At 60.0% G+C, this 10,627-nt stretch overlaps 1 protein-coding gene across 1 annotated transcript in view; it reads left to right on the top strand.

Moving 5' to 3' along the window:
* Positions 1-10,493, top strand: part of MACROD1 (MACRO domain containing 1) — a 176,250-nt gene extending 165,757 nt beyond the window's left edge. Inside the window, exon 5 of the mRNA XM_011993586.1 lies at positions 10,279-10,493. Coding sequence (XP_011848976.1) covers positions 10,279-10,493 — 215 coding nt within the window. The remainder of the gene's footprint in view (positions 1-10,278) is intronic.
* The last annotated feature ends 134 nt before the right edge of the window (positions 10,494-10,627 follow it).

Raw genomic sequence — 10,627 nt, 5'->3', positions numbered from 1 at the left:
CATACCAGCCAACACCCCAACCAACACACCAGCCAACACCCCAACCAACACCCCAACCAACACACCAGCCAACACCCCAACCAACACCCCAACCAACACACCAGCCAACACCCCAACCAACACCCCAACACACCAGCCAACATACCAGCCAACACACCAGCCAACACCCCAGCCAACACACCAACACCCCAGCCAACACAACACCCCAACCAACACACCAACCAATATGCCAGTCAACACCCCAGCCAACACCCCAGCAACATGCCAACCAACATGCCAGCCAACACCCCAACTAACACCCCAAGCAACACCCCAGCCAACACCCCAACCAACATACCAGCCAATGCCCTGGCCAATGCCCCAGCCAATACTCCAACACCCCAACCAACACCCCAAACAACACCCCAACCAACATGCCAGCCAACACCCCAACCAACAGCCCAGCCAACACCCCAACCAACACCCCAACCAATACCCCAACCAACACCCCAGACAACACGCCAACGAATACCCCAACCAACACCCTGGGCAACACCCCAGTCAACACCCCAGCTAACACCCCAACCAACACCCCAGCCAACACCCCAGCCCATACCTCAGCCAACACCCTGGTGTGGGTGGTGGCGTGGAGTTCCTGCCAGTAGGGGCAGGCACAACTGGGGCTCAGAAGATGGGACTGCGCCTGGCCTGCAAGGTTTTGGGGTCCAAGCCCACTGTTTTTACAGCAAATGTGCAGTGATTCATAGCAAGAGAGGGCTGCAGTCTCAGGGGAGCAGAGATGGGAGTCTCCCGGGCACCCCCAGTGCAGTGAAAGCCCCAGGGGCTGCTGGGGCTAAAGGGATTTAACCTGGAGGGCACAGGAATACTGTGCCTGCCTCACTCTGGGCCTGAACCCCCACCCACCAGGCCCTGGTGCCGAACTAGATGGTGCTGGCAATGCAGTGAGTCCCGGGGAAGTCCCCCTACTTCCCTACTGCCCATTCCTCCCTGGGGCTGTCTCTGAGTTGAGGGAGCTATGCCAAATGCTGGGACTCAGCCTTCAGGGAGACCCAGTTTGGTAGGAGGCTTCCCAGCAGAGGGAGCATTTGACTTGGGTCCCGAAGGCTAAATAGGAGTTCTGCAGGTAGAGCAGGATGGAGGGCCCCCAGGGAGAGGGCCTGTGTCAGCTTCAGGGAGGCCTGATGGGCTTGGGGCAGCCACCAGCCTTCCCGACAGACCCTTTGGCCTGGTGACTGCCAGGCCCCCTCCTCTCTCCCACCTCCCTCCTGGAAAGCTTTTACTGGCTCAATAAAAACATTTTTTAAAACACTCTCCTATTGTATGGTAAGAAGGGAGGCAGGTCCTAAATCAGGATGGGAATCGACAGGGCCCTGACGCGTGTCTCTCCTGTTTATTAGGACTGAAATGTTTACTCGGCGATAAGGAGCCCGCTTTCTCGGGGAGATTTGTGCGCTCTTTTTCAATTACCCCTCGTCTTTCTCTGCCACTTTTGCACTAAAGGGATAATAAATGTATCGGAGCGTTTCAATTATTCATCTAAATCATGACTGCACCTGCCACGGCCAAGCTTTAGTGACAGATTAATTCAGGGCCGCCTTCCTCTGGCTGCGTGGCCGCCATCTCTACTCCAGCCTGGCCAGCGCCCCAAAGGGTCAGCTCCTGGGGTGGGTGAGAGGGAGTCAGGCAGATCCCCGGCAGGCGGGCAGGACAGGATGGAACCCCATCCCCACCCTCCCCACATTCAGTCTGGGGCCTTCCTGAGGTCAGCAACCCCACCCAAACTGCAGGAGTGGGCCTGCCTGTGTGGGTGCAGCTGCCCCTGCCCCCATGCCGTCGGCCCTGAGCACCCCTGCACCCTGTGCCCGCAGGGCAAGTCCGTGTGTGTGTGTCCCCTACACCCGGGCCCAGCTCCTTCCCACCCAAGAGAAGCCAGGGTGGCTGGGCTTCCCTGGCTGTCTTCCCGTGGCACCGGGCATTTGCACACGCTGCTCCTGGGCCCGAGTGCTCCTCCGCCTCCTGTCGCAACCCTCCCACCTAGTTTCGCCTTCCCATGTCAGGGCAGCCCCTCCGACACCCCCTCCACTGCTCTGTTTAGTGAAGGCCTGCCATGTGGACAACACTCCCTGTCCCGTGCCCGCACCCCAACCCTGGACGCCTGTGTGTGCGTGGAGCACACCTCTCACCTCTCCCCAGGCCCCACTGCAGACTCCCTCACCTGCTCAGAAGCCGCCACCCAGGGCCGTCCCTCCTCATACACATGCTGGGACCTTGGGGGCCAGACGAGCACTCTTCCCTGCAACCCTGTCTCTCTCCATCAGGTCTTTCTCTTGCCACTTCCCTCTCTCCCTCGTTTTCTCCATTTCTCCCTCCACACTTTGCCTCTCTCTGGCTCCCTCTCCCTTCTCCCGTCGTTCTTCCTCTCTGGCTCTGACTGGCTCTCTGTTCGTAGACGGGCAGGCCCGGGAGGATTCGCCCAGGCCTCTAAGTATTCAGCACTCGACTCCTGCCCGGCTCGCGAGCGCTCCGCGCCCTGCTCCGGCGCTATCTCCCATAGCCCGGCCGCTGCTAATCCGTGATTGGTTCCCGCCGCCGCTAGGAAAAGGCTCAGCTCCGGCCGCTCCGATTAGCCGTGGCCTTGCTCCACGAGCAGATAACGTGACCTCCGTGACCTGTGGCCAGCCTCAGCCCTCTGGAGGCGGGACTGTGTGCGGCCCTCCCCTCCCCAGCAGGGCTGAGCTCAGAAGAAGCAGGTAGCCCAAGGGGATGGGCAGTCCCCGCACCTGTCCCTGTGCCAGTCTCATGGGTGTTGTGTGTGCAGGGTGGGCGTGCCAGGACCCTCTGGCATGGGGCTGTCTGGCAAAGGGCAGGGGTAGGGGCTGTGCTTCAGCATAGAAGGGAAGGGCGTGCCAGAAAGAGGGAACAGAAGAGGGCCCAGAGGCCGAATCAGAACACATCCCTCCACTGTTGGAAACTTCCCACCGCGCTGCAACCAATTCCCGGTTGCTCGATTCCTCGCACTGCCCAGGAGGTCCTGTAGAGGCAGCGCGCCCTCCCAGCCTCACCTGCTGGCCTATTCCTGCCACAGGGCTCTGCCCTTCCTGAGCCTCCCACCTGACTCTCATCCGGGACTCTCCTCCCCACCTCCTTCCAAAGCCAGTTCTTTCTCATTACTCGGGGCTCTGCTCAAATGCCACATCCTGGGAGGGGCCACCTCATCCTTTGAACAGCCTGCTCCTCCCTCCGCCCTCTGGTCCAGCTCCATTTTCCCCTTCTTCTTTTTCACCACCGCCACAACTTAGAGCTGCGTGTCCTGTCCCTAGAACTGCGGCCACAGGACTCCTGGCCCTTACATAGGGCTGGCATGTGGCACGCTGCCCCCCAGCCCTCGTCCGCATTTTTTGAATGGTGCAGAGTTTGAGCCAGTAGGAGGGGCACGGGAGGTAGCGAATTCATCTGAGGGGGAGGCTGCAGGGAGTCCCAGAGAGTCCTTGAAAGCTTTGTTGGAGTTGAGGATTTTTTCCCATGTATCCTTGGGAGCCATGGGAGGTTTTATGACAGGTGGCGCATGCCCTTCCCCAAGGAAAGGCCCCCAGGCCTTCCTGCCACCCCTGCCTGACCCCAGTTGATGATGATGGTGCCAACAGCAGCCAGGCATTCTCAGTACTCATGACATGGCCACCAGCGCCCTTTGAACCTCTCCCTGCAGAATCTCACACACCCTCACCCAGCCCTATGGAAGGCATCATTAGCATCTTCATTTTGCAGATGAAGAAACTGAGGCACTAAGTCCCTGGAGCTGAACCTCACTTCCCACCCCACCCCGCAGCTGGCCCCTCGTGTAAGAGGGATGCTGGGACTTGGGCCCCTGTCCCATGGCCACAGCTTTGACCAGGCAGGACTGTGGAGCTCCTGCTCTGCCCCCCAGCAGGCACGATGCCACCAAGCCCCTGCATGCAGCTGCCATAGGGATTTTTAATAACGGGAGTGATTTTTGCATGATGAATGAGGCACTGCCGTTGTGTACATAATGAAGCCCTAATGTTTTCAAATCCCCATTTAAGGAGCTGATCTCACCCCGTAATGAATTTCAGATCACATCACAGAGCTGTTGTCCATCCATCTTCTCCCTGGGGCACCCACCCGCCTTGGCACCGAGAGAGTGGGGCCTGGTGAAGATGGGCTCTGCACCCCACTGGGCTGAGCCCAAGCCTAGCACAGAGCCGGGGCTGGCTAGGGTTTGTTGATTAAATGGGTGACCAGGAGGGTGTGGGCAGAGGCAACGATGGTTCGGCAATGGGCTGTCACTCAGGGTCTTGGCCTGGGAGTTGAATAGAAGCCAGAGGTAGAGAATGAGGAGTGGGCTGGGAGAGAAGAGAGTGCAGGACCCTTGAGTGGGTCACTTATCCAGGCTTTGTGGCTAAACCTTCCCTCTGCAGTGTTTGAAGCCTGGGGCAGCAGGTCAGATGTCTGCCCTTGATGCAGTTGGTACCCTCTCAGAGACTCAGTTTCCCCATTTCCCGGGGAGCCTGGCCCCTTTCTGCCTTAGCATCTGGTATTTCTGTAGCCCTCCTCCGGAAAGGGAAACCAGCACGGGCTGCACCAAGGCTCGGCTGCCAATGCCCTGCAGGTTGTGCCTAGCTGTCCAGGCGGGAGTGGTCCCTGGAGCCCAGACCCCTGGTCCTTCCTGGGCTGGAAGGGAAGCACACCCCTCCCCCAACCCCCAACTCACACCTCTGCCTCCCCAAGGCCCTCTGTCCCCAGCCCCTCCTGCCTGCCTTCTCAGGGGCACCTCTACCCTGGCAGTGCGGCCCGTCCCTGGGGTACAAGGCCCCCAAGAGCATGACGGGGCAAAGGAATCCCCTGCCTGTGAAGTCCATGGCTGAGCCTCAGCCTCCCATCTGTAAAAAGGGGATCCCCCCACACAGCCCCCGAAAGCTCATTTCAGAGGCGTGAGGTTGAGCTAGAGAGGTATGAGACTCGGCACCTGAGAGGCAGGGCCAGACGCTGTAGTCACAGGGCAGGCCGGAGACCCAGCCAGCCCAGGCCCCACTCACCCTCACAACCAGGCCCCGCTTCCTGCTCACCTCCCTACGCTTGGGGCCCACGGGAGTCTAGGAAGGTGGGGAGCAGGGGCGAGAGCTGCCCAGGCTAGGCCTTACACTTTGCTGTGTGGCTCTGGGAAAGTGACTTTCCCTCTCTGAGCCCATCACTACTTCCGTAAGATGAGGGTTAATAATGTGAGTCTTGGTCAGGCGCGGTGGCTCACGCCTATAATCCTAGCACTTTGGGAGGCCGAGGTGGGCGGATCATGAGGTCAGGAGTTTGAGACCATCCTGACCAACATGGCAAAACCCCATCTCTACTAAAAATACAAAAATTAGCCATGCATCATGGCACGCACCTGTAATCCCAGCTACTCAGGAGGCTGAGGCAGGAGAATTGCTTGAACCTAGGAGGCAGAGGTTGCAGTGAGCCAAGATCATGCCATTGCACTCCAGCCTGGGCAATGAGCAAAAACCTATCTCAAAAATAAATAAATAAATAAATAAAATACTATAGATCTTAGTTTCTGCCCCTGCTCTCACTGTTGGGCCTTGGACAAGTTGCTTAACCTCCCTGGTCCTCAGTCTCCCGAATCCTTGACACCTCCCAGCATATCTCAGTGCTCCCCACCACTTTTTTTTCTTTTTTTTTGAGATGAGGTCTTACTGTGTTGTCCAGGCTGGTCTCAAACTCCTGAGCTCAAGCAACCCTCCCATCTCAGCCTCCCAAAGTGCTGAGATTACAGGCATGAGCCCCCCCTCCCAGCCCCCACCACTCTCTTGAGGCCAGAGCTCTGAGACTCAGAGAGGTTAAGTGACTTGCCCCAAATCACCAGCAGTCTCGTGGCCAGGAATTCTGGGAAGAGAAATCCCAAAGAAGGCACACCATAGGCCAGCCCCACGGGATGGCAGGGAGAACGGGGGAGCATAGCGAGACCAGGGGCAGGTCCAGGCCTGCAGGTTGGGGTGCCCTGGCCTCAGCAGGGGCACAGCTGCCCTCCTGGTCCCCCGGGCCACAGGCCTCCTCATGTTCCTGTAAATAATTAATTAGCCCCTGCCTGCTTGTTTGTTTAGCATGAGGAATGCTCTCCCACTGAGACGCATTTATTGCTGAATAAATTTAAATATCTAATCTTCCCTTCATGAATATTACAGCACCCTAAATAGCGGCCAACTCATCCTAAGCACTTTGGTGGATGGCCCCACTGGAGCCCGCCTGCCTTCCGCCTCTGCTGGCTCTGAGGACAGCCTGGCTCCAGCCCCAGCCTGCCCACTCCTGGTGCCCTCCACTGCCCCAGGAATGCCCAGGGCCATGGGCAATCACTCATCCCAGCCCTCCTTCCTTCCTCAACATCCTTCTATGGGAGGCGCACAGAGGCCGGGCGGAATGCAGGCAGGCAGGGCTTTACCACAGCAAAGCAGGGACATGCCTAAGATGGGGCGGAGGGCCAAGGGCTGCTCAGAGGCCAGGACTTGGGGCAGAGAGAGGTTCCTCCGGGCTCAGGTGAGGGCAGACGCGGCATTTGAGGAGTGGCCTGAGGAACGAGAGCTCACGAAGGAGATGGGAGAGCCCGCTGGATGGAGGGAGCTGTCAGCGCTGGGGGCAGCCAAACCATCCAGAAAGACAGTGGCCTCAGAACACTGTGCAACAAGAGGCCACCAGGGCAGCCCCTCTGCTGGGAGAGGACGTACTGATGTGGGGAGACACTGCCTCCCGAAGAGCGTGGACCGGGGGTCATTTGAACCAGTCAGCCAGAGTGGTTCAGGGCGAGGCCCTTTCATGGTCCCAGAGGAAGCAGAGCCACCGAGGTTGGGACCCCAACCTTCTAGCTGTGTGGGCAAGTTTCCCTCTCTGTGCCTCGGTTTCTTCTTCTATAAACAGGAAAAATTTTAAGACAGCGGCTGTAAATCACTACGCAGGTGCTTACCCAACAAGAGGGCTGACAAAGGCCATGGGGGGTGAGTAATACCACCTACTTACCAGGCTGAGGCAGGGCAACATAGCAAGAGTCTGTCTCAAAAAAAAAAAAAAAAAAAAAAACAGACCCGCATGTGTAATCCCGGCATTTTGGGAGGCCAAGACGGGTGGATCACTTGAGGTCAGGAGTTCGAGACCAGCCTGGGCAACATGGTGAAACCCCGTCTCTACCGAAAATACAAAAAATTAGCTGGGCATAGTGGTGCGCGCCTGTAATCCCAGCTACTCAGGAGCTGAGGCATAAGAATCACTTGAACCCGGGAGGCAGAGGTTGCAGTGAGCCGAGATTGTGCCCCTGCACTCCAGCCTGGATGACATAGTGAGACAGAGGGCTGATGTGAAGGAGCCAGATCAGGGGAGCTTAGACGCAGAGGAGGGAAGAGGGAAGAAGGGGCTGCAGGGAGGAGGCAGAGGCGTGTTAGGGGCCGTCTTCTGGCCACAGGTGGAGGAATGCTTCATCTTTGACCTGGTGGAGAAACATCTCAGGGGGGCCCCGCCACCCAAGTGGGCTCTGTCTCCCCAGGAAAGACCCCAGGTTTTCTGGTGACTCGGGGTGAGGGTTGAGCTGGAGCCTGGAGGTTGGTTTCGGTGGCTGAGGGCCCTGGAGAGGAGACTGAGGGTTGGTCAGCTCCTGTGAACTGGGAATACCCCACCTCCCACCAGGTAGCCCCTGGGACCAGGGCTGCCGGTCTTTTCCAGCTGCCTTGGGGTGGGGTGGGAAGAGGGAAGAGGGAAGGAAGGGCATCTCCCCTGAATGGGACCCCGGGAAGCTTGAGACTCTGGGACCTAGCTTAGCCCCAGGTAAGAACCAGGACAGGGCCTGGAGGGCAGAGCTAAGGGGGCTCTGGGAGTGTGTGTGGGAGGGGTCCTTTGGGCCTATGGCTAAGGACAACAGGGTGCAGGGGTTCCCCTCTGCACTCGCAGGGGAGAGAGCAAAAAGTCTGGTGTGTGGACAGGGAGGGACACACAGGCAGGAGAGGCCAGGCTGCACTCTAGCTTGTTGGGGTGAGGGTGGGGCAGCAGTGGGCTGACAGTGACCTGTCCCTCATCTCTGCTTTAGGGGAGCCCCTCCCCTAAAGCCCCTGGGGCCCCTGCAGAGCCATCACCTGGCCCAGGCCCTGTTCTGGAACTGCTGGCAGTGAGGAGGGGGCATCCGGCCTGAGCCCTCTGCTGGCATTGATTCCAGCTCCCTCCACCTCCCTCATGCCCCCAGGTCAGCCCCAAAGGCCTGGCGGCAGGCCCATCCATTTCCACAGGAAACATTAAATCCCTGAAACACTCACTGAGCTCCACTTCCGAATGGCCCCCACAGCTGGCCGAGGTCGCCTGCAGGGGGGTTAGCCCCCAGAGACCATGAGCACCTGGGTGCCAGGTGGCTGAGGCCTTCAGGGCAGGGTCCGGGAGGCTCCTAGGAGAGCCAGCTCAGACAGGTCCCTGGGCTCACCCCCACACACTGTGAACACCCTGTGTGCACCCACCTCCCATCACACGGATGTACACATACCCGAACATGCCCACAGTCACACTGTTGTAATAACAGGATACACTCACATCACCTCCATTCTTGCCAAATACTGCCTTAAGCACATTACAAAGTTAACTCAATCCTTCCAACAGCCCAATGAGCTCTGAGGTGGGTGCTGTTATCCCATTTTCCAGATGAAGCAACTGAGACCCAGAGAGGTTAAATGATATGTGAGGGGTCATACATCTGTGGCTGCAGAGCCGGGATTTGAACTCAGGCTGCCCAGCTCCACAGCCCAGCCACAGCACCCCATTCGGAACACTCACTGCCCAGCACTGGGAGCTCTAGCCTGGAGGCCTGCTCTGGGCCCTGCCTTCTTGCTCCATCTCAGCCTCCCACTGGGGTACAGTTGCCTTCCTCCCTGCAGAGGAGAGGAGCAGGTGGGAGGGATCCAGGCCTGAGCCATTCTCAGAGTTCCCCTAACCTCTCTGCCCACCCATCCCTGGGACTTTCTGGGAAATTGCCTGGTGCCAGCTCTGAGTAAAGTTGCAGAATGAGGTTTAATTGTGCCCCTCGGGCACAAGAGAAAACAGCAAAAGAAAGGGGCGTGAGCCAGCTGGCATCCCTGGAGCTGTGCTGAGACTGAGGTGATGAAGGAGAAGGGGGCCTTAGTTTGTCCATCTGTAAAATGGGGAATGATGGTCCTCTCTTGATGCCCGCCTGTGAGCACCAGGCAGCTGGTGCCTGAGGAGCCCCTGGTGGGGGCGATCAGAGCTGCCAAAGATGGGCCGTGTCCTCCCGGCCAGCACGCGGCGTTTTCCTCTGTGGGAAGGTCGCTGTCCCGGTATTCCAGATGAGACAGTGGACGCCAGAGAGGGGAAGGGGCAGGATCTTAGAGCCGATGAGGGGTGAGCCCGGGCTGGACCCAGGCCTGCCTGAGGCCGCGCCTCTCCTGCGGGTGCCCTGGCGAGGTTGGGCTGCTGGAGCGTTTCCTCCACGCCTCCCGCTGCGCCCGGGTTGTTTATCTGAGCCCGGGTCCCCAGAGTCGCTCGCGAGGCCCTGGAGCTGCCCTCGGATAAACAAGCCCAGGCGGGGCGCAATTAAGCCGGATGCGCTAACGAGGCGGCTCATTAACCAGCAGGAGTTTGTGCGCCAGGAGACCCGGGCCCCGGCATCGGGCTCACCTGCCCGCGCGGCTGGAAGACCCAGGCTTCAGCACCAGATCTGATCACCTTGTAACAAGGTGGCCTCTGTTTCCTCATCCGCAAAATGGGTCCTAGGCTTTGCCGCCGCCCCGTGGTGGGGCGCCGCCTGGGGAGGTGGGCCTTGGGATCGCACCGACGCTGAGGCCCGAGCGGAGGCAGGGACTGGTCGCAGGCCCTGCGGTACGCCCGGGACAAGGCTAGGGAGGGACGTCGGGGAGGAGGGTGAAGCTTCCCCGTCACCTCGGCTCGGGCGGCGGTTCCTGCGCCGGCGGACCCCGCCTCCCGGAGCCGCCCTGCCTGGGCCCTGGCTGCGCGGCCTGGAAGGGACAGGGTGGGCCGGGTGCGCCCCCTGCCGGCCTCCTTGCGCCACTTCCGCCAGGCCCAGGGCAGTCCCGCTGTGCGCCTCGGTTTCCCCAGATGTGAAACCCTTCGGGCGGGGTGGAGGCAGCGGCCGGAGGCCACGGGGTTGGGGCGCGGCGCCGCGTGGGTCCTCGCACCAACGAAGGGCTTCTCGGGACTAGGGGTGCTCAGCCTGGGGCCGCAGCCGCCTTTGCCAGGCCAGCTCAGTTCTGCCCGCCCTCCCTGCAGTGGACGGCTGCATTCACCGGGCCGCCGGCCCCCTGCTTACCGACGAGTGCCGGACCCTGCAGAGCTGTGAGACTGGCAAGGCCAAGATCACCGGCGGCTATCGGCTCCCGGCCAAGTGTGAGTCCCCAACAGGGCGCCCGTGTGTCACTGGGACATCAGGGGTGCGGCCCCCACAGGAGTGCTGGGGACCTACCTCCTCAGGGGGCCCTTCTTAACCTTAAGGGCCAAGACCCGGCCCCCACCCCGCACCCCCCAGGAAGCAGATGGGGGAGACCGTGCGTGGAGGCTGGGGAGGGAGCCGGGGGGCAACGCCTTCGTGCCCACACTCGCGCTCGGGTCTCAGCCGTAC

This window comes from Mandrillus leucophaeus, unplaced genomic scaffold (assembly GCF_000951045.1).
Source record: "Mandrillus leucophaeus isolate KB7577 unplaced genomic scaffold, Mleu.le_1.0 Scaffold43, whole genome shotgun sequence".
Taxonomy (NCBI): Eukaryota; Metazoa; Chordata; class Mammalia; order Primates; family Cercopithecidae; genus Mandrillus; species Mandrillus leucophaeus.
This window is presented reverse-complemented; position numbering and strand designations above follow the sequence as displayed.